At 46.2% G+C, this 26,794-nt stretch overlaps 1 protein-coding gene across 1 annotated transcript in view; it reads right to left on the bottom strand.

Moving 5' to 3' along the window:
* Positions 1–26,794, bottom strand: part of SATB2 (SATB homeobox 2) — a 129,209-nt gene that overhangs the window by 24,197 nt on the left and 78,218 nt on the right. The window contains exons 7-8 of the mRNA XM_062578852.1: positions 13,694–13,906; positions 8,967–9,122 (exon numbers count right to left, since the gene is read on the bottom strand). Coding sequence (XP_062434836.1) covers positions 8,967–9,122; positions 13,694–13,906 — 369 coding nt within the window. The remainder of the gene's footprint in view (positions 1–8,966; positions 9,123–13,693; positions 13,907–26,794) is intronic.

Here is a 26,794-nt window from a genome sequence, read left to right on the forward strand (position 1 = left end):
ACAGAAAAAAATCTCCCGGCCCCACAGTGTTTTCTCAGGGGCTCCTCCATACAAAGGAAACAATTTTTGAAATGGAAAATAAACCATCTGTGGAAAAAGCAAGCTCCCGTTTCTGCCTGCTTTTCACTGATCTGAACAAGTCTCCAACTGAACCCTTCCAGACGTTTCAGGCAGGTAGGCTGAGCGGCTCCCGCAGGACGCGGCAGCCCGAAGACCAGTCGTTTCACAGAAAATAAACCCAGAGGGGGCATCCGCCGGCGCTGGGCGCCCGCGCGGGACGGCGACCCGCGGCGCCCTCCCGAGGGCTGCGGAGCCGCGCAGCGCCCCGCAGCAGCGGGGCCGCCGGGGCTCGGCGCTGCCGTCCCCACCGCCGGGGCCCGCGCTAGGGAGCCCGCGCTGCCTGCTGCATTTTGATTTATCTGTACCGTTGTAATCAGCACTCATTACAATCACTTAGAGCAACACTACAGGCCTCATTACGGAGTACGCACTCTCTGCCATTAGTCTTTAAGAAGGATAGCGCTCAATTTGCCTGGCAACATGCGAGGTCCTGACCTTGGAGCTATTAGGGAAAAGATTAGACTGCAGTGTGACCATGTGTGCAGACACGAGCAAACCAAATTAATTCCTGGCGAAGGGAGGCACCAGGCAAAGACCCCGTCATCCTGAGGACACCTGAGAACTTCTCGATTCCCCAAAGGAGAGAAGCTAATGGCACGTTTAAAGGAGCCTGGTTCTGAAGGTGAAGCACATCCATGGTATTTAGAGAGATATTAATCCAGTTTCCCCATAAAGTATTTGCTTGGCTGATCAGATTAAGGGATCTAGCCTTCAACAGCACACCCCCACCACAGCAGGCCCCAAGAAATCTGTGATACTTCACAGCCTCAGACATATTGCACCATGTGTACCCAGCTGCTACAATAATTAGCTTATGAATGTATCAGCTGGTTCTGTGATTTTTATAAATAATAACTAACCTACAGAGCATAAAGATTTTCATGAGCCTAATATTAGCAAGAAACTGCAAGGTGCGCCTACCTCTGAATTGTCACTGTGCTAAATGCCCTGTGTTCGCTCACGTTTTACGTGACTGGATCTCCCCCAATGCCATTTATAAATATTTATTTTTGCATCAGCAATGGCAGTGTATTTGTGGCAGCTTTCTTCACAAGAGCTATCATTCACTCACCCCCCCCCCCACACACACGTGCCCACTGTGTGCATGTGCATGCTTATCTGCATCAAATCTGTCCTTTCACTGCTCTTTTCCTCCCCTTCCCTTTTATTTACTCAAGAATTCATTCTCTGACCCATCCATTCAAGACCGTATCTGGCCATCTATGGGGCTGCTTCTTAGGTGATGGCTTTGGCTAATACGTGAGAAAACACAGCGCTGCAGCTTACTCGCACATTCTTTATGATTGCAAGTAACTGCCTTCCCCATGTACAGATGAAAAGTCTGAGTGGATTTTTTTAATTATTTATTTAAATAATCTCAGTACGCCATCCAAGAAAGTTTTGCAGTACCAAGCAAAAAAAAAAAAAAAGTGTAAATGTCAAATAAAACAGTGACAGATGACAGTATTCTCTATTGAATAGCACCGTTTCTTCGTGCATGTTCAATGAGAACTCATGAATTATTAATACACAAATCTCCTTTTTTCTGTTAAAAATCTCAACTTGGGGTTTTTTTGGTTGTAGATTTTTTTATTTTCTTTTATTTATTTCTTTGGGTCTGTGTATGTTACACAGAGCTTTCCAGGAGAATTATTTCATTTAAGAAATGCTAAAATAAAGAAATTCTTGGAGCTACAGCAATTCACAGTGAATTTTCAGCCATAGTTACATTTACTGGCATGAAGAAGGAAAAGCAAAGAAGGAGATGCTATCCCATCACCTTTTCCCTCACTCATCCGCAACATCTGAGCTCATCTCATTACAAGTAACCCCAAGCCCTCTGAACACGTTGTAAAAATCGAGCCAGTAACCGATCCGTCCCAAGACCCGCGGCACGCCGTGCTCCTGAGCCTGCCGCCCCGCGTGCCGCGAGCCTCGCCCTCGAGCACAGACGGCCCCGCGCCGGCCACAGGCAGCAGGAGCGCTTGGGGCGCCTCAGTGTCGCCTCGGGCCCGAGTGCTGGCCTCTACGGCTCTCCGACGCAAATGTCTTCCATTAAAAACACGAGGAGGAAAAACAGCGCAATTAAAGGATGCTTTTGGCTCTCCAGTCAGGCACACCCACTGCTTGTGGTTTCAAGGAACTCTGCTCAGAACTTCCTTCGCTTCACCCCAAAACTTGTACTGGCTTCGAGAACACAGCCCATTTCAGCTCATTAGAGAGAGCTACAGAGAAGCGCTGGCCTCTATTTTTGTTGCTCTCATGAGACAAGATAAACATTTTCTAAGCATTTTATTTGATAAAACAAATAATATCATATTAATGTCCTATTTTTAACCTCTCTGTCTCCTAATCAAATACATTTCCACATAGCTAAGCAAACAACAACAAAAATCTGCAGGAAGCCAGCCATTCCCACTGTGCTTTTATGCCGTTAAAGAAACAACGTGCTTACTACAGTAAAGCACGAGCCTTGGTGCCCCCAGCCCCCCTGGAGGGGCACTTAGCTAGGGAAGCACTTGCAAAAGCAAAAAGGTCATGGGATGAGGGATAAAGCTCTTTTTAGCAGCTTGACCCTTTAACTTTTGCAAGACTTACCCTAGACCAAGGGAGGCTGCTCTGGTAGCCTGAGATATCAGGCTACAGTAAGCTCAGGTTTTCCAGTGCTAGAAGAAGTGTTAGAAGTGCAGTATCTTGACCTCCAAACTGTCTTCCTGCAGACAGTGCTCCCCTTGTAGTCAACTAAGGGCCATATTTCTGATTAAACGGTAAGAAAGCACGTGGGAAGAGTCCAGGCTAAGTTACGCTGGCCTATAAACCTGTGCCTGCACTTTGAGCTGTGTCCCTGCTGAAAGCCATCACAGAAAGAGGCAGTTGGATGCCCACAATAACGTGGTCCTACCAACCCATCTACTTGCACTGGACTGCGAGACACTTCCAGTGTGGGTGAAACCATAATCAAACTGACCTTGCGCTTCCCTGCATTCACACTGAAATTAATAATATTAATAATAGTTAGTTTCCTGTGCTGACATTTCCTAGGGTCTCCAGTGAAAGTCTGAGTAGGCAAATGAAGAGTTTTTAGTATGAGTGATTCAGGAATAAATCTCAAAAATAAATGTAAAAGGCCATTTCCTCACCCACATCATCAGTGCAGAAAATGTCAACATATGTGACAAAAGAGAGAGAAAAAAAAAGCAGTAATGATCAACACAAGTCTTGAAAGACTGGGAAAGAACTGAGAGTGCTGTCCAGAGAAAGCTGTCTGTCTAGGTGGGACCACAGAAGTCCTCTGAACAAACTTTCCCAGCCACTCTCCCCTCTGCTCAGCTCAGGACTCTCTGCAGTGCGAAATGAGCCAGATAATATTCAGCTCTTGTTCCTCAGTCGCCAAACTCTCTTCCCATGAATCCAATAAGTGTCTATTAAAATAAATAAACCCCCTAATGATTCAAGATAACCTAATCAAGAAAGCTGAAATGGATAAAAGACTAACTGTAATGGAGAGTTCTGTCATGGCTTCAATGAATCCTTGATGAGGGCCGGGGGAGGGGGACTGAACCTGAGAAGCTTTACATGGAGCGTTTTGTTATGGTTCAAGGTTAATCATTCAAAAGCCTCAATTTTCTGACATGCTTAGTATTTTTCCACCTCCGAAAACTTAAGGCAAAGCGCAGAGCACTTTCATCAGGGCCAGTTTCTGACTAGCTTTACGAAATAAGAAAAAGTACAATAAATAAATGAAGTATACGAGTCCTGGCAAACCTTTGATTCATGGGAACACACACGATTGCTTACACCTCTTGCCTTCAGAGACAAAGACCCTGGGCACCAAACAATTTCCAGGGTGCTGAGATCAAACTAGGAGCACATGAGGCCAAGAGGGACACACGAGCCCGAGGTCACTGCAAGCTGCCTGCTGTCCCCTCCCAGCTCAGCCAAACGGTCCCTGGGCGAAGCCCCAGCTCCGCAACTCTGCCCATCGTGCTGAGGTGCCGGGAGAGACCGATGCATCGCTGCAGCCGCTGCCGTGGACAGCGGGTGAGTCATGAGTGTTTGTAGAGGTCTGAAAAGCAGCTAACACCTGAAGGTACTTCTAACAAATTTTAACTTTAGTCAAGGAAAGAAATGCCCTTCTGTATGTCCAGTACATGTAATGAGAAATCAAAATATCAGTACAGCAGATACATGCCAGCTGTAGAGACTCACAAGCACTGTACAGGCCCTGAGATGCTACAGCAGCAGGAAAGGTGCTGCATGCATACGCTCTGCACCTTCGGGGCCAGATGTGTCTTTCCAGCTGCTGTTCATCTTCACTGGAAGCTAATTATTTTAAGGGCACAGAAAATCTCTATTATAAATTAGAATGGGGGCAATGAGACATCCTACCATGTCAAATAAGCGAGTATCAACTGGAAAGCGAGGGAAGGACGAAGGAAGGTGTTGCAGAGCTCATCGCTCTTGCACGGCCTGGGTGCTCGCGGCAGGGCACCTGCAGGGGCTGAGGGCAGTCTGACTGCGGGCTCCCACCCACCCCCGGCCTGGAGAACAGGGTCCCAGAGGATCCCGGCAATGTGGTGGGGTCTCAGTACAGAAAGGAGAAGTCACAGGGAAGGTGAGGAACTGCCACACAGCTGTAATGATTTCCACCACGGTCTAGCGTTTCTCTAATCTCATTACCTGAAAGGCTTTTGTGCTCCCCCCAGTCAAGTTTATTTTGTATTTGTTTATTTTTAAACAGGGCAAAGATATGAACCAGAAACTGTGCTTTGCAGCTTAATGTTTTCTCAAATGTTACTCTGTGGGGCCTCTCTTGCTTTACTGCGGTGTAACTGGAACAAATTCCAGTCCCTTGAGGAAGAGTTTCAGTTTAAAGGGTTCATTTTTTGTTTTCACTGAACTGGTCACGTTGGAGGTCAAAGCCATCCATCCGCCTTGGCCTGGGGCAGACCCCCAGCAGCACGTGTGCTGCTTCGCCATGCCGCCCCGTTCCCATTAAGGAGAGACGCTTGCCCTGGGAGAACGGTGGGAAGTTTGGTCTCCCACGTCCACGCAATCGTTGCCCTCCTCAGACTGTCGACAAGGGCTCCAGTCAGCTTCACCCGCTATTTATTTTGATAGTGACTAACTGTTTATTATGAACAGAATTATATTCCTAAACTCATTTCACACAGACTAAGAAAAACTGTCTGCTGAGCACAGCAGAGCCTTCCCTAGGCTCTCGCTGGGGAGGTCAGAGTGTAACAGCACTGGCTGCTGCACAGTGTAACAGCAGCACTGGCACAGGCACACAGAGAAGTGGTTTCCTAACACTGTGCCATAGCGCTGTTGCAGGACTCGACGCAGAAGCCAGTTTTTCTGGCAGACAGTCCAGACCTGCAGCAACCCAAGGTAAAACTCTCTGTCCGCACTGCCCAGCTCTGGGGACGCACACGGCAGCCGAACCTCGCATGCCGGGAACCCATTTCCTTGTGAGTTAAATTCATCCAAGACAGCCGGAAGCAGAGACTGGGGGCCAAAATCCAGCATTCCCAGCACGCTCAGAAACACCACGAGGTGATAAGTCAGGCCCTGGATTTTGCCATTTAAGGCACAAAGGGCATGATCAGGAGGCATTCCCAAACAAGCAGCACGGTATCCAGTGGTACATCGCTAACAGCTGGCAGCTAAAGGAAGACAAGAGCTCCCAGTCTGGAGGCTGAGCTTGGAGGGTGCTGAGGACCCTCAGGTTCTGCTGCCTTCCACAAAACAAAGCGATGCAAAGCACTTCACAAATAAAACTGAAAATACTTGCATTTAAGTTGCAAAGGATTAAATAATCATTAATGAAAATAAGTGGTGAATAAGTCAATGTCTAAAATTAATGACTTGAGACTTTTATGAAGGTTGATATCCTTAAAGGAGTCTCACCATACTACCTTGGTACCTTCGTGAGGCCCTGTTTCTCACATTTATCCTGACTCGTGAGCTCTGCGATTTATATCCTCAGTTTCCAACAGCGGCCCTACCTTTTAGATGCTGAACTGAGAACATGCCTTGACTTAAGAATAAAGATGGCTACTCGGTAAATTAGAGGTCCATTAACTCCATCAGTAGATGATGCCACTCGCAATAGCTGCTTTCAGTGGGTACCATTCCTTCCGTACAAAGACGGAAAAAGAAATGAGGCCTCCATTGGCTCTGGATGCTTTCTCGGGTACGTGACACACAGCCCTGTGTATAAAATGTCAAAACAGCCCTGTCGGAGATTCACTGGCTGCTGAAACTGTGAAGCTCTCGCAGACAGAACAGCAGTGCCCAACATAACACATGCCTTGTTAGCAAACTGGAAGCCTCTCAGTAGTCTGGGGTGAGGGAATAACAGAGGAAGCCAACGCACTGCAAACCAGGCCTGTGGAGAACAGCAAGTGAACGAACCTTGGCGCAGAGTCCAAACAAACCCTCCGACTAGCTCTCTTCCCCACTTCTCAAACTCTCTCTCTTCGACAAGAGTTTGAGGGCAGAGTTTGAGAGAGCTCCCCAGCACGTAACTTGACTGCTGAGATCAGCAGCATCTTCACAGGGAGTGCTCGGGACAGGCACAACTGGTCTGCACAAAGCACTGTGGGAGCCCCGCTAGTTTTTAAGTGGACTAGACCTACGGTGCTAGGTGGGACATGCCGCCACACCATGAAAAGAAGGGTCTCCCCCCTAGACATGAGCTGTGTCCACGCTTTAGGCACTCCGCCTGGCCGTGGCTCTCACGGGTGCTCCCGGCAAGGCAGGGGTGGACACGTAGAGGGGCATCAGGTCAGGGAGAAGGAGGAGGGCTGCTGCAGGCCGTGACTACGGCCTCTCTGTCCCTGCCTTCCTATGCCCCCGTGAACCACATCCGTGCTCCAGCAGAGAGCTATGACATCTCAGCATGGTGAATGCTGGGTCATTCCAGGGAGCCTATTGCCTTGGCAGGGCTGTGAAACAAAGAAACATCAGCCTCAGAAACTCTTCTTTTTTCACTGCTGCTGAAGAACTAAGATCTTTATGTACAGAACTTTGCTTTAATCAATAACATTTGTGGATCTGCTCTGAACCTTTTGCACCCAGCTTTCAAAGTCTGCCCTGTTCTGTCTTTTTCTATGTGAAAGACTACGGACGACATTTTTGTTTTGGTGCTGGTGTGCAGTGCCGCCGGAGAAGTGCACTCCGGCTGGCACAGACTGAAGCTGGTAAGCTACCCAAATTATTGTTGGGTGGTTCAGTCCCTCTCTATTTAAAGAAGCCTCTGGGTATAATGACAGGAAGCTTGCAGCAATTTTAAGCCAAACCTCAGAGAGGCTGGCATTCAGTCTCTGCTAAACACTCCTTATTAAAAGCTGTCCAGTCTGGATCCTGGGTGGAACTTTGATATCTGCACGGAGTCAAGAATAAGGGGCACGTTTGCAAAATCAATTGTGCAGTTTTTATATTTACTGCACGTTTACCACATATGTCATTTATTACACAGTGGAAAACCGTTAAATGCACAGTAGTTGTGCCAAGTGGCATTATGCTTTTAACAGCTTTATTCGTTTAACAGCTCCAGTTCTCATTACATTTTGCCATGTGGTACATGAGATTTTTATGCATTTAACAGTTTAAGAGGGTTCCATGGTATTTTCCTTTTATGTATTTCATACTGTGTCTGGGATTTTGTTGGGGGGTAAAGCGGTTGTGGACTGTAGCCCCTGTACTCTGACATGAGAAAGCAAAAGGCAAAGAAAAATAATGATCAAACAGGGAAGGAAAAATAAGTCAGACCTCCACGTGCCAGGGCACAAACACCTGTAACAAGGACAAGGCTCTCCTATGTGCACGGATAGCCTTTGATGCTTTGTTATATGCCTTTCAACTTCTTATTTTACATCTATTTAAATGACTATAGTATTGTTTCCCTGCATGAAGGAAAATAAAAATATGTGTATGCATCTAGATACTTCTATATGCCTGTCTCTCCTCACAAACACATTTGTGCATGCATATTGATGCCACCTCCTAGCACAACTGAGTAATTTTCATCCAGGATCAGACACAGCTCTTTTCATAGAGTAAACAATTCCTTCCAACAGTCTCCAATCCATTTGCTGCCCTTCCTACAAAAAATTCTGTCTGTCCTTTCCACAAAATCCGTTCTGGTACATTATATTTTTTTAAAGAGTTGGATGAAATTTTTAAATTAATGGATTCTCTGCAAGAATTTCACCCTGGCTTAGGTTTGCCTGCATGTATTTTTTACACCAAAGGTGAAAACTAAATCCAAAAGAACTCACTGCAATGCTCTTTTTTTTTTTCCTTTAAACTGACCGTAAATTATTTACACGGCCATAATGTATGCGGCATATACCACGTGCAAAAAAAGAAAAAAAGAAAAGGGGGAAAAAAAAAAAGAAAAAAAAGGAAACACCTTCCTAACACTACCTAGGATGTGGTTTCCCATTGCCTTCTCTCAGTTACTCACGTAAGAAAACAATTTCTTTGCCTACCATCATTTTGGAAGGTTCCTGTCCCATTAACAGAGGTGTGAGCTATGTAGCAAAGTGTGAAAAGACATAGGCCCATTTGTACAAAAGGGGGAGAAAACTGGCTGTGAAATGGTCCTATTGCCTCCTATTTTAAACGGGAAAAGGAAACCATTTAAGGAGGCAAAAGCCAAAAACATGACAGGTTCCCCAGAGATGAAGATTATTATTATTGTAGGAACAGATGTATTTTTATTGGTGGGAGGAGGAGATGGGTCTAATTCCAGCCCCAGAGTTTGCTTTAAAAACAAAACGGAAAAAAAAAAAAAAACAAAAATGCCCCGCAACCACAAAATCCCCTGTACCACTCACCTGACTTTTATTGGCAGCCACTTTGGCAAACAGAGCTTGAGATACCTTGGCCCTTTTCATCTCCTGTTGGATCTCGTCATAAATGGCAGCTGTGATGTTGACGTTGGCGCCGTCCGCCTTAATGGGGAGGTCTGTTGTTGGTGTCGAGGTTTTGGCCTACCAAGAGACCATGAAAATAATAATTAAAAAAGTGCTGCTTTCAGCCCAGCCATCTGTGCAGAAATTATCAAAGGGTTTCAGTCAGCTGATGCCAAACTGCATTAGCTACAGAGGGACACTTCCTGTCCATTATTCTAATCAGGTTAATTGTGATTGGAAATAATTGCAGTGCATTCCTATAGGACATGCGAGGCCCTGTCAACGCTCCCCCTCTCCCTCTCCCAGCATGTTTATTGAACAGCTCAAGCCCTGCATAGGTAGCCAGGCACGCGGCTGCTGAAGTTTGCCCTGCCAGCTACCTGCTACGGCACGCGTGCTGGCCTCTGCCGCCTTCCCCCCGCGCTGAAAGCGGCCTGCGCCTCCGAGGAAGAGCCAATTCTCCCAGAAAAAATGAGTAAATGGGTAGAGGTCTCTGAATAATAAATTATTACTCAATTTAATGCACTCCCTCAAGTCTCCCTCATCCTTTATTAAAACTATACGTATGTCATTTGAGTATGTATGGTTTCCCAGCCTTATCATCATTATGCTAGCCAGACAGTCACCTAATTTCACCTAGGAAATCAGTGAAAATGAAAAAAAAAAAAAAAAGTCATTTCATAAAGCCGGGCTTTGGCACGCCTTTGATGTGCTGCCCTCATTCTCTTAGACTCATACTGAGATTTTGTGTATTCCACTGCACTCCTTTTAATTGAATGATTTCCCATCCGCTTCTGTGACAAATGAAGGACAACGATGGACGTGGCCAGCACTTTCCCCAGGCTGGACTACCCTGCAAGGCTTGCAGCGCTGCAACGCAGCAGGCTGCTCCAGGATTTTTACTGCAAAGCCCCTCGGTGCCGGGCGGAGGTGGCTCGCTAAGCCCCTCCGCAACCACAGCCCCTCGGGACGGCACGTCTCATTTGCTTTCCCGAGGCCAAAGAGGAGAGATAGGGGGGCTGATCCAGGCCGAGCTTGAAATCTAAAACTGCTCCCCCTTGAATCCCAACACCTTCAGGGGAAAATGTGTGGGTGGAGAGATATAAAATGCCTGTTTTCTCTTGAGGCATAGAGATCTTGGGGAACAAAACATCCTAAGTGGCAAAGCTCGCACGACCAGACAGATCCAAATCTCCCATAAACCCTGGTGACATTCAGATATTCGGCCCAATTATAAACCTTTTCAGTTAGCCTCAGTTTTTGTACCAGAGTTTACAGCTGATCTAGTACATCTAAGGTTAATTTTTAACAGGGCAGACGTGCCCAAATGCCTCTTGATCGTGGGAAGGTTAACTAGGCAAAAGCAAACCTTCTGAACTTCCCCTTATCCTCTGCTATCCTCCCAAATCTTCCTCTTCGTACTTTCCCTGTTGTACCAAAGCCCACAGGAAAAACCGAGCCAACATCCCGCGAGGACACTGATCCAGACCGACCGTTGCTCCTCAGGCTTCCAGATCAAGCTCGAAGCACCCTGCGTCCTCTCCCCTTTCTGAAGCCCCAGCTAGATGGTTAATGTGGGCAGATGCCCAGACTGGCCACACACAACCCACGCAGCCATACAGCAGCTGTGGGCACCCTGGTCCTCAACAGCAGCCACCGCTGGCTCCCTCCCTGCCAGGCCCCAGGTAGCATGGCTGTCACCGCAGAAGCCTCCTCCGAAGTGCCGAAGATCCTCCTGCTTCTGCTAACAACAGCATCCACCCCAGCAATGGGGTGGACCAGAGCTTCCTGGGCCACCCGGAATTCCAACTGGCCACCATCCACAAGCCTGAGCACACGAGTGAGGACCGCCTGATGGAGGGACTGGCAAAGCTGCTGGGCTCCCAAATCCAGGCTGCACAGCCAAGGAGAGTTAGGGGAACTGTGGGCAAGCAGAAGCAGGTAACGTGGAGACCGTGGGGAGGAGGAGGACTATGAGAGCCTGTCAGGGTCCACTGAGAATGAAGCTCAATTCTCCTGTGGCACCATAGTGCTTGAAAGGGGTGATGGAGCCCTCCTACCGACCAAGCCTGTGGTGGGGCCGTGGGTAGGACCCTGCCAGCCCCGAGGCCCAATGGGAGGGCTGCCTAGTGTCGGAGAGGAGTGAGATCAACATGGCAAAGAAAGTCTTCAAGATAGTAACAAGAAGTTTGCTGTTATTGAAATGTCTTATTGCAAACAGTAGGGAAAAAAAGATTGTGTTTGTAATCCTAGTGGAAGAGCTCTGAAATCCTACAAGTTGCTGCCGGCTTTCCAGGGAGGGGAGAGAAGAACAGGGTACATGTACACAATAACCTTTAAAAGCTGAGAATTTTTCCCCCAAAGCACTCAAATCCTTTTGCTAGATTAATCTGCCACTCTCATCTTCACACAGGTCCTGAACCATGTCTGACTGTACTTAGGAAACACCCCACAAGGGGGTTTCAGGGCTGGCTGAGTTATGGAGCAAGGGTTACTCCTCCTGCCCACCTTCACGGCTGCCCCAGCACCAGCACTTACAGCGGTATATGCCAAGGCTCTCTCATTTTATCCAGCTCACTAAAAAATCATTCCCGGAAGTATTGCCTCCAGAGATCGGTATCTATGGAAACCATGTTTGAAAATGCCGTTAAATCAACTTCTCCAACACTGTAACATAATTCTTGAAAGGACAGTACAGTTCCTCCTTTCAGCTACCACCGCTACCTCCAAAGCACCTCGCTCCCTGCTGTTTAACCTCCCTGCGCCGGGAGGCAATGCTTCTGGGAATCACCGCACTAACACGAAGACGGTATTTGTCTTATCGCAACTAATACCAGGCATACGGGGAAGCAAAGGAGCTGTGCTGCCAGCCTCCGAGCTGGGAAGCAGCCCCGTTTGCAGAGGTGTCCGGTGCTGGCCCTCCGCACCCTGGGGAACGTTATGCAGCGGGCACAAGGCGAGCCCCAGGTGCACAAAGGGTTGTGAGAAGTTTTTGCTCTCTAAAGATCTCCCGATACCCTACCAAATTCCTCAAGCCAAAATAAGGCAAGAATTTACACTTTTAGAGTATGGTTTTCTAGCAGTACTTAGGTCTAAAAAAGGAAGGCCAAATTTCCATTTTTTTTTAAGCTGCAGGCTAAGATATGTGGAAAATGTTTTATTTGGACAGAGGAAAGAGATGGAGCAACAGATCAGACCTTACTCTCACTGCGCTGCATCTAACTCCTCCATTCCCTTCTGTTATTTAATCCTAGTTGTGAAATATATCATACTAAATATCAGTATGAATAAGATATCCTTTCATGAATTAATATAAATGAAAAAAACATGCTTACACTACTTAAAATAGTTCTCTTTATAATATTTATATTTCTATGGAAAGGTAACTGAAAAAGCTAAGAGCTACACAACAGTGAGTTTCATATGTAATAATAACTCAGTGTCAATTTTGGGTTGGCAAGATATGCTAGAAAACTGCTTTCAGTGAAAACAATTCTTTACATTATGCATAGTCGTGAAGCATGCACAAACGCCAGCATTAAACTAAGCAAGCTCAAAAGTTTCTACAAAACCAACATACCTTCCTTAAGGATAATCACTTTACATATAAAACTATCCCCGCACCGTAAGATGCTTACTTGTTTTTATAGCTGTGGCTACAGAATTCAACATGAGTAGTGCTCAGTAATACTATTATAAACACAGCTAACATAGGCACAGCCCGAGCTAGCGCTCAGGGGCTTTGCAGACAGACTACAAGACTGTGAAGGCACCAAAGCAGGAGGACTATACAGGCCTATACCAAGGGCCTGTACCTCAGTACCAAACAAAGTGCCAGAACTGAGCTCTTGGGTCTGGGCAGTTAGAAATTTCGAACTCGAGTTAGGGAAATGTCATGACAAGAGTTGACCATAATCTCTGTGCAAGCACCTTCTCTTTTTTTCAGTGCAGCACGTGGATGTTCTCTCTTGGTGCAAAGGAAGAACCTATCCAGGGACGTGGGTGGCAGCAGCACGTTAATAAACATGTGCAATTAAGTCAATGAGATGACAGCCGGTTTGGAACTGTAAACCATCATCTTCCTTCTCAACACCCTGCCCACCTCTACTTTCAGTACTTCAAATAATTATTAATGTAAACCTTTAAATCAAGGACTGTGATTTCCTAGGCACATAACAGAGCACCCTGATTTCTAATTCACTTTGGACTCCTGTTCACCATATGTTTTTTACTGCAATATGTATGAACACCTTCATCTGCCCAGAAATTTTCTCAGTGTTTTATGGAATGTAACGGACACACAGTGTTTAAGACAAAAAGTTATGGAAATGGTCTTTCCACGATACATTTGTAACAGCCATATAACAGGCACGTATCAACAACCTGTGTGTGCAGCCCACATGCATTTTTCACATACTGTCACAAACATTCTTTTTTGCATTTATGGTATTGATTAAAGGTAGAGTCATCACGATGTCTTGTTGAAACCCCCAAAACACCTCTTAAAAGCCACTCCAAAACCTTACAGAAGATTTTCCACAACACCTCAGGGCAAGGAGAGCAACAGAGAGGGAAGTGCCAAGAGGAACCCTTTCCCAGACCAATCCACAGGATGCCACGACAACAGGTAAAGAGGGATTGCATCTTACCTGGGGGGTTCTGGAGGAGCTCGGGCTGCTAGCTGCTGAAGACACCATGCTCACATTGGGGTTCATACTTCTCTCTCTCTCGTCCTGATATATACGATCCCGCTCTGAGTCAGGCAGGTTGAGGAAATTCTGCATTGCCCTTAAGTTTACCAGGAGGGATTGGGAAGCTGTCCTAGGGTCTTCTTCCTTGCGCAGGATCTCTGACAGCAAGCCCTGGTTCAAAAAATTAAAAAAAAAAAAAAACCACAAGTCATGTGTTGTTGGTTTTTTAAATTTGCTTGGTGTAACCAGCTGGGTTGCAATACTGAGGACTGACATCAGAATCTCATGGGCTTTCCCAGAGGGGTTGTTTTGTAGGAAAGTGTTTGTCTCCTGGGGGCTGGGGTCTATTTTGTGACCATTCTATTCTGGTACTGTAATAACCATCTGAGCATGGCGACACTGGATAGGAAAGTAGGTGCACCGGGGAGAAGAAACTGCAGTTACCACCAGGTGCTTGCTGCAAATATTTTAGGAGCTGTAAAATCTCTCTCTCTCTCTTTCTCTGCTTGAAGCTGGGAACACTTGGCAGTCCTGCTCATCTCCAATAAATCTGCCAAGGTTGGTAAATTTAGTTTCGACATTTAAACAGTGCAGGAGGTTTATAAAGAAAAATGTTTCACTATATTTTGATGTTATAGTCCGTTCATTTTGGTTTGGACAGTCATTTCTGAGACTTTTTGCAAATGCAGATTTGCAGCATTGCATTTGCTGCAAAACTGCAGCAAATTATAAAGCCTTACAATCTACTTTTAGGAATTTAACCTGTTCACGTCTCATTAAAAATATCACAGGTCTCACACTGCAACAACGAACGAACACTGTACTCATCCAGTTTTCAGAAACGCCATCATGCCAGGAAGTAACCAGTACAGCCGAGGGCACTTCCGAAAGACCAGTGCCAACGGCACTGAGAGGCTCACACCAAACAACAGGGGCGAACTCGTGCCCGAGTGCAAGCACACGACAGTTCCACAGTGGCACAGCAGTTAAAGGCACCTCACGAGCGCAGGCTCAGGGCCCGCAGCGACCGCCAGAGCGTTCGCCAGCTGCTCTGAGCACCACCCTACATCTGCCCCTTCCCAAACGCCGGCAGCCGGCTCGGAGGCCCCTCGGCCCGGGAAGCTCGCCCAGCGCGCCGTGAGCAGAGCGCCAGCGCTCGGCCGCCGGGCAGGGGGACCGGTGCCACCTCGTGACACGAACAGTTGGCACAGCTCCTTTACAGTCACGACCAAGGCAAGCTGTGTTACAACTGCAGTCAAGCCTTGCTCCTTTCTTGTAAGGAAATGTAACTTAGAAAACAACCATACAGTCAAAACCCTTAAATACTTAGTCTTAGCTTATTTTCTTCCGTACCAGAGAGTCTCCCAACAAGCCTTACTAAAATCCCAGCAGGACAGTTGACTCATGACCAAATGCAAACACTTTCAATATTTATTGATCTTACTTACCAAACACCCTAACAAAACCAACAGACTAGCAAACAGCGTACCTGTATCTGATTTAATCTATCTGCTACTAAACACGTGCATAAAAGCACACACACGAGCGCTCTGCTTCGGCCGTGTCCATGCCGTAAGCCCCAAAAGCAGCCCCACAGACGGCCGGTGGCCGCTGAAGGCAGGCAGCGTACAGCTCCTGGTTCTCAGCCTGTAACCCACAGCACCACAGATTCCCGTGTACGCTTGTGCGAGCATCAGCGGTTACCAGGGGAGCTGGAAGCGGGACGGAGCCGCGGCGGGGCGCGCGGGCAGCAGCGGGAGGGAAGCGGTCTGCGAGAGGAGGCGGCCGGTGAAACAAGCCTCCCCGCGAAAGGTCTGAAGGGCGCCCAACCCTGGACAGCCCTGGGCATCCTCCTGCCTCTTTCTGCTCGAAGGCAGACGCACATGCTCCTGCCTGGCTTACTCCTCGGTTCACCACACCTCAGAGAAGCTGGGGACGTTTTGGACAGCCTTCCAGGCTCACAGGCGGAGGGGCGTTAACTAAGGGAGGACAGCACAGAAGCCTGAACTCATGGCTGGTACTTGAACCTTTCCAAGATCAGTGCAGCATATCCATACTGTAACATTCCCTTGAAGTCGATGAAAAATTCTTCAAAGGCAATAAAAAAGTATCAGTCCAAAGATTCCCCAAATTCTTAATTTTCTGGCCCTTTTAAGCGACACATTACTTCTTTTTTTAAGAAGAAAAATAGGACTTCCAGAAAAAATCATGGGTTTGGGTTGACAAAAAGGAACCTGAAGGCTACTGGAGTTGACTCTAAGACAGCTTTCTCTCCCCCCATCTCAGCTTGGTGAAATTTATGGTCTAATTTCCAAAATGGAGAGCAGAAACATATGTGAAAGCATGCCAGCAATTACTTTTCAGCGTAGTCATTGACTCGGTATGGAAATGAGGGGCTCCCAGTACAAGCGGCTTGGCTGTGGCACGAAGGGGTACAACCCGAGACCCCAGCCCCTGCGCCTGAAGGCTCCGATTGCTCCCACCAGCCATCAGGAAGGGCTCGTGGTGGGACAGACGCAGCGGGTTTGGCCCCCAGCGTTCTGCCCGCTCCTCCTCTGAGGGTCTCGCCTCTGGAGCAGGCGCGGAGCGGCATTTCCCCCCGCGGCTGCACAACCCGGCGCGCCACGGTAAGCCAGGCCACAGCAGCTCCACGAGCAGCCGAGGGACCCTGCCACAGGCAAAAGCGCCTCGGGAGGAGAACGAGCAGCCGGAGCGGCCGCCCCGGGATCCCCGCGGGGCGGCAGGCGAGTCCCCGGCCGCCTCCTGCTCCAGCCAAGGAGAAGCGAGCCAAAAACCTGGCTGCAGAGAGCGGGATGCTGCGGCTCCTGTGCAAGACCGAGCTCCTTGGCAGCTTAAGAGCCGTGTAAACAGCAGGACAGATAACAAGGAAACTGAGTCAGAGGGAAAAATCTCGCGTCGTCCTGCAACTAAAGATAAACAGCACTGGTAAACAGCAGTGGCAAGATAGCCGAGTGATAGGGTAGCACAATAAAATAAAGTATCTTGAGAGCAATAACATTTACAATAATATAATTCTGAGCTACTGAAGTATACACAAACTAACCAGTGAGCAACATTATAAAAAACAAAGTGATATTAAATAATCTGTTCAGCCTTTTTGTCACCTGCAACAAATTAGGCTTTCAATATGCAAAACATCTTCCTTCCAGAAAAACAAATGATCATGATTTCATTTAATTGTAATTTAATGAGGCATAATTTATTTTTTAAAGTGATATACACCAGGTGTGTAGGGAGGAAACTGGCCCAGCCAGGCAAACCCTACTGTTTCTATTTTTGAGAAAACCCTAAAGCCAGCCAAGGACTGTTTTCATTTCTGCAAATTATGTTTCTGCTGGAGGGGGTGAGGGAAGAGAACCCACAGCATTCGTACATTTGTTATAAAATTCCATTGGCTAAATTAACTCATTCCAACTTGCACACATCTCACATATTAAAAAAAAAAAAAAAAAAAAGAAAAAGAAAAAAAAAAGGCAGGCAGTTTGCAGAGTAACTAACTCTGCAAGCCTAGAGGAAGGTCCTCAGGGACTACAGTCTCAAACTGATTGTAAATGACCAAACAGGTCAGGTCATCTGTGCTGAACACACTTTAGGATAGGTAGCTGGAAAGCATTTGTGCTTCATTTTCCACTCTGGTGCATCATTTTTAAGCCAGTTGCTGAAGAGGAAACTGATGAAAAGTTTAATGGTAACGTGGGCCCTGCCAACAAGCAAGGTGCACACACCCCGGAGCCAGGGGCTCTGCTCAGGCAGTTCGGTTTACACTTGGAACTTGCTTCATTTCTTGAATTACACGCTGCACCTATAATAGACTTTTTAAAAAATTTACCAGAGGTGGAGAAAGGAGCACATGTTCCATCAAAACAAAAAGTCTCTGGAGACTATTTAAAATAAGAGGAGTTTTGACATTTTTTTTTCAAACTAGCTGTAATCTAGTCCTTCAAAAACCAAAACAGCAAACAAATTCACTATCTTGGGGGCTTGCTTTGCACTTGTTCTGTGAACCCCATTTGTGAACTCATTTCTTTATTACCTATAGGATTTCCAGGACACACAAACCAAATCTCAAAGGTAAGGGACCTTTTTAAGCAACGTCTGAAAGATGATACACTACGATGTGTAGCAAGTGTTACTCAGACTGGCATCTAAATCCAAAGGACAGACTAACTAAGCCTTGAGGCCAGCACAAAGCCTTGACTCAAAGCCCACAGAAGGCAAGCAAAGCCTTTCTGCCTTCTTCCCGAAGGGCTTTGGATCAGGCTTGCAAGGGAGATCTCAAGGGGCAGCAGATAGTTTTGCAACCAAAGCATTTCAAAAGCAATCTGGATTGAGGTGAGGAGGTCACGCTGGAGTGCAGCCCAGATCCTGATGTCCTGGGGACAGAGGAGGACGAGGGACATCAGGCAGCAGAAGACCTCCTGTGCACTGACGAAGACCTCACATGTTTCCAAGTTCAGTGACTGAGATCAGAGCTGAGCTCCTCGGTACAGACCAGAGCAATGCCTCTACAGGAACAGGCAGAACTTTCTAAGGTTAAAGAGGTTCAAAGCCGGCTTTTGGACAATCAAAGCAGTGGCTGAGGTAAAAACTTGAATAAATTCAACTAATTTGTTAAACCTCAGTTTTTATGTTCTGTACAAGGAAGTTATATATATATGAAGGACTAGAAGTATAAATCCTTTTTTCATACTTTCGGTTTATTTGTGCCTCTCCATACTTCAGCTGTTGCCAAAAGCAACAGAGAAAATGCTGAAATACTAGAAAAATATTGCTCCTGTAGTACTTAAAGCCCAAATAGAAGTACTCATAACTCACAGTCTCAAGAGACAAACTGTTCTGCTTCCCATCAGGTATAGATGCGAGTCAGATCAGAATCAGGAAATGTGGATGCTTATTCAAATTCCAAATCTCAAAGACCAATGATGTAACCCTACGCCGCTCAGCACCCCCACCCAGCATGGAAGGCCTGTTTCCAGCACGGGAAGGTAGCAGATAGCCATCGGTTAGCTGCTCATTCCTGATGAACTACACTGAAATCTTACCTTCAGCACACCACAGCAAACTTGATTTTGCCAGGTCAAAATAATTGTTTTTATTTAAAATTGACTGTCTTTGCAATCTAAAGCTAGAGGAGGCAGCTCAGCCAGTGAAGCTTTGCAGCAAGCAGAAGCACCAACTTCCAGGCCTTCAAGGAATTAAAGCAATTCTATCTGCTGTATTTTCTCTCACGTCAAGGCAGGCCTTCACCATGATATCTGTACTCCTCTCTACATTTACTCTTTGTCCCAATTTCAACACCCTCAGTATTGTCTTCTGGCCTGAGTGAGATGCATTCAATAATTTCAAAAAGACTTCTCTTTGCCCCTATGTATAAATCACTCGGCAAGAATCCATATACAAGGTACTTGCAAGATTCTTAGGATTCAAGCTCATTTTCAAATGTTCACTGCTTTTCTTTCCTTGCATCTCTTTCCTTGCATCTCATTCTAGCTAGCATACGAAGCAGAAGTGCTGGAAATCTCTTAGTAATGCCTATCTTGGCAATGCATCCGGTTCAATTTTGCTGAGCAAAATTGGTTTAGATCATCAGTGGAAATTTCTGCATGGTTAGCCAAACCGAGCACCTTAATATTCATCCAGTCACAGCTTCCATTATGCAGAACTGTGCCTGCACCCCACTTCCCAAACAACTCTTTCTGTCTCAACGGGCAAAACTTCCGATGCCACACTGCTGTCAGTTCATACCAACTTCATAACTCAGAGGACTTAAACTGGTTTCACATCAGTGTAAATGGGAGACCATTTCCTTTCAGAGCAGCTGAACATAACAGTCTCTCACTCAAAGAAAAAACTCCTGATCCCTAGATTCACTGCCTACAGCTGAAGTATGAGCTTCATTCTTAAACTCATTTAACTAATGCTAAAATACCTACATCTCAGGAGAGAGTTGCTTAGGCATGAAGCATTTAGAGGCTGATTTGAATAAAACTTATATAGGATGCAACAATGACAATTTGATTTTTATTATTAAAAATGAAGTGCTTAAATCCTCAAAGAAAATGCCTTTATTGCATTAGTTTAATAAAGCCTCTTTTTTATTATGGTATCTCTTCTTATTAGAGAAGACAGGATGTGCATGTGGAGCGGAATGTGGATGCATGTGGAAAAGGAGGCAGAGAAAGACCGACCACCTGCAGCCACCAAGTGCCATCATTTATCTGACACGCATGTCAAACTTTTACACTGAAATAGGCCAGGAAATGAGCAAGACGCACAGCTCTTGCCCACTCTGTGTATCTGTGCATTTGCTTCCACAGCTCAGCTCTCCTGTGCATCAGCTGAGCAGGCAGCAGCCGCCTCCTACAAACACACATTCTGACTCACATAATACTTGAGATCTTTTCATTCAGCCTATTGAACACAATTAAGTTAATTGAAACTGAAATTTTGGGCAGTGCAAAATGCACTGTTAGAACAAATATCCCATGTACCAAAAATCTGCAATTTATTAAATTAAGCACTTCCCTTACAGACTGCTTTCTTTCCGGTGAGTACAACAGAACGCTGTTTGTGCCACATTACACACAAGAATAAAACAAGCAGGCAGCATGAAAGAGTTTCATGCAATAAGAGAGAGTTTTCTATGGGGAAAAGAAAACAACAAAAAAATCCCCCCCAAAACCAAAACCAGAACCCTTGCTAATTGAAAGTCTGTGCACAACGGTGCAGACACCATAGCAATGAACGCAGAATGAACGTCTCACTAGTGCTAGGCAGAGGATTAAAGCGTTTGCCTTCCTCTCGCTCAAGGCAAAGGGGAAATTATTTGCAAGAGGAATTCTGTCCAGGATTTGCCTCACAAGCAGGTAAAGGTATAAGAGTTATTTACACAAAACATATTTATAATCCAAAAAGGCCTCTTAATGGATCCAATTCTGCACCGACTTCAGTTTGGGAGAATTTTGCCAAAGGCGGCAGAATGAGCTGCAAATGCAGAGTCGCCACCCACGGCCCTCCTCGCCTGCCCCCAAAGCCGTTCCTTGGGGCTTCCTTGCCAACCACACTCCTTCTGCCCTCTCAGACCCCACATAACTGACCCTCGACACCGCGGCAAGCTCGGGAAGCGCCAGCCCCGCTCCTAGATGTGGGAGCCTGGACCGGCCCAGAGTCAGGCCAGAAGCCAGGGCAGCATCCAGAAACGTTCCTGCGTGCCCCCACATCTCCACCCCCTCCTGCCACCACTCCCCCAGGGCATGGCGGAATCCCTCAAGCAAGGCAGATCAGCCTCTTTTATCTCCTTAGCAAACTGCACTATATCCGAGGCTGGTGACGCAGAGTTTCATCCTCCCTAGGCTGTAACTTCCTTCTTCCCCCAAAGCCACGGTTAGGCAGCAGCCAAGCAGGCAGGAGCTGAGCTGGTAAGTGCTGCCTTCGTGTCCGCACGCTGCAAAGCCAGTTCCCCTCACTCAGCGCCACAGAGCTTCTAAAAGGGGGAGGGAGGAGTTTGGAGAGAGTTATAAAGCAGTCTGAACATGCCTGTTTTTTTTTCCCCCCAGCTCTCTTTGTATCTGGCACCACAACTGTTTCATTCAAAAAGCCTCCGGTTCACGGATATTCCCAGTTTCTGATGCTGTTCAGTAAAACAAGCACTGGCCACTCGCCCAAACATTTTACTAGTTTTGGCTACTACGTCAAAACATTGGCAAGAAAAAAAGATGTTTTTTTAAAAAAGAAGATATAAACAGAAAACATTCATTCCGTCTATAGACTTTTCAGTCCACTCTGGACGCTTCCAAAGGGGAGAAAGGCAGTGACTGCTCTGGTGCTCTGGACTCCTACGAACAGCCTGACCAACCTTCCGAACCGCACCTCTCTCTCCTCGGTAGCAAAGAGCAGCAAAGGGAGATTAAGTTCAATTTCTTTACTCAAAACAGGATTCAAACGACCTGCTTCACAACCAGGGATTCTGAAGATTATGGATCACTTCAGCAGTTCCGGATTAGTAAGAAAACGTTCCAGAGAAGGGCAAGGCAAAACCAAGAGATCGTGTCCAAACGTTTCCTTTAAAACAGTCCTTTCTTACTGCTGTTATCATCCCTACCTGCCTGTTTCGCAACACATTACAACCTGTGATACAGAAAGCTTTGGTTACGATACCCTTTTCGTTGCAACCTGCATGCCGTAGTCGGAAACATTACAGTGCAAGATGGAGAAGGCACGACTCCTCCTCCTCCAGGAGGAAATCCACAGTCTTAGCACCAGTTCAGGCCATCGGCCCTCTTGTAACTCTTCCCATTTTGCAATAGCTCTGCTGGCCGACTTGAAGGGAGCTCATGCTTTTAAAAAGTCTACTGGTCACCTCCCCTGCATCTATGTTCCAGCTGGTCCACACATGGAAGTTATTCCTGATTCCAGACACTCAGCCCAGCGCTCTATTTGAACCATCATCTCTAAGAGGTAAAGAAAGAGTAGATTTACAGCATGAATTAGACTCTTCCTTGCTTATCTCTCAGGATTTGAATGGCTTTATACAGCCAAAAAGTGTTAAAGTCTTAGAGAAAGCAAAGTTTACACAAATGCCAGTTTTAATAACTTTTCCTTACCGCTTGGCTGCATGTAGCATGCTTCATGAAGATCTTCATTTTAAAGCAAAGATATCAGGTATGATCATGTAACTTCCCAGTCTTTGATGGGCCTCATGCAACTCTCTCCGCCTGCCATTCAAAAGCTCTCCACCTTTCACTCAAATCCAGTCACACTTTTGCACGCAGTTTTTAAGACCCAAAGCCAGACGAGGACGCCTGGCTTTCCAGGAGCAAGCTGTTAGTTCACAGCAGCAGTCCCAACAAAGGAAACGAACTGTCTCTGTAAACAAAATATTCACACCAGGGAGCCCGCAAATCTCCCATTTATGGGTTGCTAGCCAGCAGAGCCACAGAAAGGAACCACGGCCGAGAATCTCAGCCATGAAGAACTGGGGCACACAGAAACTAGCCAACTACAAGAGCGAGGAACTGAACCTCTTGCCACAGCAACACTGCTGAATGCCTTAGTCAGAGCGAGTGTTCCCCACTGCCTGGATCCACCCTTCACCTTTGCTAGCCAAGCCAGCAGGCCACCAGGTTACCTCGGTGGGAAGGCAACAGTGGCCAGCTAAGCGCAGGGCTGGGCATAAAGACATCCCTCGTGTTCGGTCCTCTCTGGTGGCAGCCTAATACTTCCTAACACAGCTACTGGAACGCAGAGGAACAGCCCCACTTCCATCCTCTGGCTACACTGCTCTGATAGAAGTGTCACGATCTCATCCATAGAATCACAGAATCAGTAAGGTTGGAAGGGACCTCTGGAGATCATCCAGTCCAACCCCCCTGCTTGACAAATTTTAATAGAAACTCACTGCAGTCCTCAAAAGAGGACCAGAGCCGCAGCTAAAAACTGCAGTGCTGCCAGCATCCACAAGAGAAGGGGAGGTTACAGCAAGCGAGGAGGTGCCTTTCTAACGGGCAAACTCCACTCTCCCCACTGCTGTAACACAGCATCAGACAAACACGGTGGTGTGATCAACCACATTAAGTATTTTAAAGGTTATACAGGAGTTTCCTACTCGCTGGAAATGGCATCATTAGAAGCACATACAGTAACTAAACATGTCCTGTTTGCTGAGTAACAAGCTTTTGGATTCTCTAGTAAGGAGAATTAAATTTGTGGCACTGATTCTCTAAAGATAAAACAAAAAGGAGGCACAGAGTTTAGCCCAAGGAATTCACTAAAAATCAGTCTCAAATACACTTTGAAGGTTTTTGAAACCAAGCTTCAAACAAACCGTACAATGTCCGTTCCGGGACTTCCAGTTTAAATGCAGCCCTGGTCAAACACCCTGCGCAGCGCTCCTGCCACAGAGCCGGTATCAAACCACCCGTCGGTATTTAGCCAGTCGCCTTTGCAGAGGGGGACACTGGTAGGAACCCTGAACCACTTTGTTTCACATGTGCAGAAAACAACGCAACCGTAGGTATAAGCACATACTGCTGTCTGACGCTATGAATTTCCAGCTTCCAGAGAAGATTCAGATGTTTCACATATCACGCAACTTCACCTCTCCTTCTTCTGACCCTGCTCCCTTCCCGCGTCCCCCTTCCCACACACACACGCATGCATACATGTGTTGGCCATTTGTTCCGATGGATTTAGCCTAGTTTGGATCAAAGCTTCCTCTACTTCATTTAACAGATTTGCTCAGACGGAAGGTCTCAGGGGAGAAATAATGTTCGTAAGGGGGGGGGGTTCAGCATTGAATATGTAGGTCATTGGACTTTAAAATAAATTAGAGAATAGTTTATCTATTAAACAAGCCTCACAGTACATATTTCATGAAGCTATACTTAATTACAGGCTAATGCGCACTACACAGCTACCATGAAGAAAGATTAAGCAGTGGCCCATAATGTAGTGATTAATACAATTATTAGCTGGCTGGCATGAAGCATCTATTATTTGGTACCATCGTGAGAAACAACAGACCTCTAGTTTTTGAGGTTGGCGCTTCCTGTGAAATGCAACAAGCCCAAACATTTTCAGACAGAAATGCAATTGTGTCTGCACTTCCTGGGGACAGGATCCTCGGGAGGCAGCAGGGGAGAGCTGCTGGAGGAGCTGAGAGCAGACTTCAACCTCTACTTCAGGTGATTTTCATGTTGTTTCTCCACTGTGGACTTTTGGGAACATCTCACATCTTTTGCTGTGCAGTGCAAGACTGACTGTATCCAAATGACTTATTATTACTTGGGAGAACAGTCTCTGACCCAAAAAGGGAGACTGATACGAAATTAATTTTAGAATTAAAAATTGAGGAGAGCAAGGCATAAATATGTACCTACATTCTTTTGTTACAATAATGGCTCCTAGGGAAATGATGCACTATACATAAAATCGATATTAAGGCCCGGTAGTCTAATGGAACCCAGCTCTGAGATGACATTAATCTTTTATGGATGTTAAACACTTGCCTGTTCTGGTATCACTGTCATGGACTATACAGTAAATGACATCACTTATGGAAGAAAGTTAGAAGTAGATTCTTCTCTTTAGCATAAAATTACATTTGTCTGATATCTTATCATGAAGCAATCAAAAATAGAAAAGGTGTTTTTTTAAAGAAAAGTTAGAAAAGTTAGTGTCACCTAAGATACATGTCAGCAGAAGGACAGAAGGACTGACAAAGTAGGTGATATTACTACCCTGAGCTACAGACTTCGTTTTGTATACTGAACTTCAGTGTGAACTTGCCTGAGGACACATCACTACATCACATTTCCAGGTGAAATCCTGTCCAGGAAAGGTGCCTGAAACCTTTCTTGAAGGCCATTACCTTGGCATGTCCACCCAGTGCAGCTTAGCTCCGTGCTCCTGATCCACGGGCTCAGTCTGAGCCAGTACATGCATGGGAAGCAAAGCACCATCCAAGAGGCAGTACAGTGCTCTCTGCAGGGCTACAAAAGATAACTTCCTGCCATTGGCTTGGTCAGTGCTATTTAGGAGGTTTCTGCCTCACTCTTTACTGTGCAGCGTCGGCATGTCCTGAGAAACCATCAACATTTCAATCTGAAGCCACCAAACTTTTCTTTCAGCTGTCACTGCCTCCCTCACTGTTGAGGATGTCTGCAGGCAGAACACATATGACTAGAATAGATTTGGCCTTTCTCCAGGGAAGCATGCAGGGGAGAGAGATGGATACTCAGCTGGAGTCTCAGGCATTGACAGTGAAAGCTAAGGCAGCTGGACAGTATCATGCTATTTCCCTGATAAGAGGTCTGAAACTCAGAGTGTGTCCTGGAGAGCTTCTGAACTGCACTCTGTGAATATCCATCTGGCTTCCAAGAAGACAAGATCCAGCTATCAGGTCTACTCTCAACAGAGAAGTAATATTTTAAATTCTTACACTAAGAACAAATCTATTCCACTATCAAGATAGGTACACAAGAAATGTGGCCATAGCAGGACACTGTAGCAATTATCTTCCATGCTACTAAGCCAGCGAATTTTGTTAACACATAGATTTTCAAGTGCTTAAATATTCAGCATTAGAAAGATTCAGAAACAATTTTCCGTACCTTGAATAAAATCATAGCTGTATTTGCCCTCTTTGCCTATTGAACTGAAATGCTGCAGAAATAATCAGAGAGATGTAATAGCTGCTTTGAATGATGAATGTTTCTGGAGGGAGAGCTCAGCCAAGGTGTCAGCTTTGGTGCATACCACTCTTTGAAGAACCTGGAATCCAGTGAAACTTGGTGTCCTAAGTCATATGGGAGGTTGCAAATGCTGTCAGGTGTGAGTGGCCCACAGTCAGCCTGAGCCACTGAAGTTGGGAAGAAAGCACATTTCACTCGCAGCCCGGTTCAGTGTCCTAAAGCCACTGGAGCTATGCCAGAACACCACAGGAAAGTAAAGAAACATACTGCAGCTGATTTAGTCCAGATTTCGGATTATCTATCAAGAATGTGGAACAATCTCTATTGTGGATGCTGCTGAACACCACATGCAGAGCAAAGCTGTGCCACCGCTAGAAAAAGGCCCGAGCAGTGGCTCTCGTACGCCTGCCTTTTCACTGCCGTCCTGCACAGGCAGCACGCAGCTCGGGTTTTCCTCGAACTGCAGCATCAGAACCTCGCCTCCTTTTAAATGCTACGGCAGAACTGCTGGTTCAACAGGCAAGTTGTAAGACAGCTTTTTCATTTGGGGATCGGCTCTTGGTTTATTAGGAGACTAGAGTACTACCAACCCAGCTCTCCAATCTGGCTAAAGCAGGCCTTTATGTTCAGTGACAGTGGCAGAACCCTCACCGGTAACATTACTGCTGACCTCCTGCTCAAGTTCAGAATATGTCATCCTGTCAATACCATCTACCTTGATTATACCAGGCTTTATACACAACAGGTTATGATCCCAGAGGGATGAAAAGCTTTTCCAAATTAAAAGCAGCATTTTAAAGAGGAAATACTCATACATTCCTATGTAGTTTTCATTTGATATCCTCAA

This window comes from Rhea pennata, chromosome 6 (genome assembly GCF_028389875.1).
Source record: "Rhea pennata isolate bPtePen1 chromosome 6, bPtePen1.pri, whole genome shotgun sequence".
Taxonomy (NCBI): Eukaryota; Metazoa; Chordata; class Aves; order Rheiformes; family Rheidae; genus Rhea; species Rhea pennata.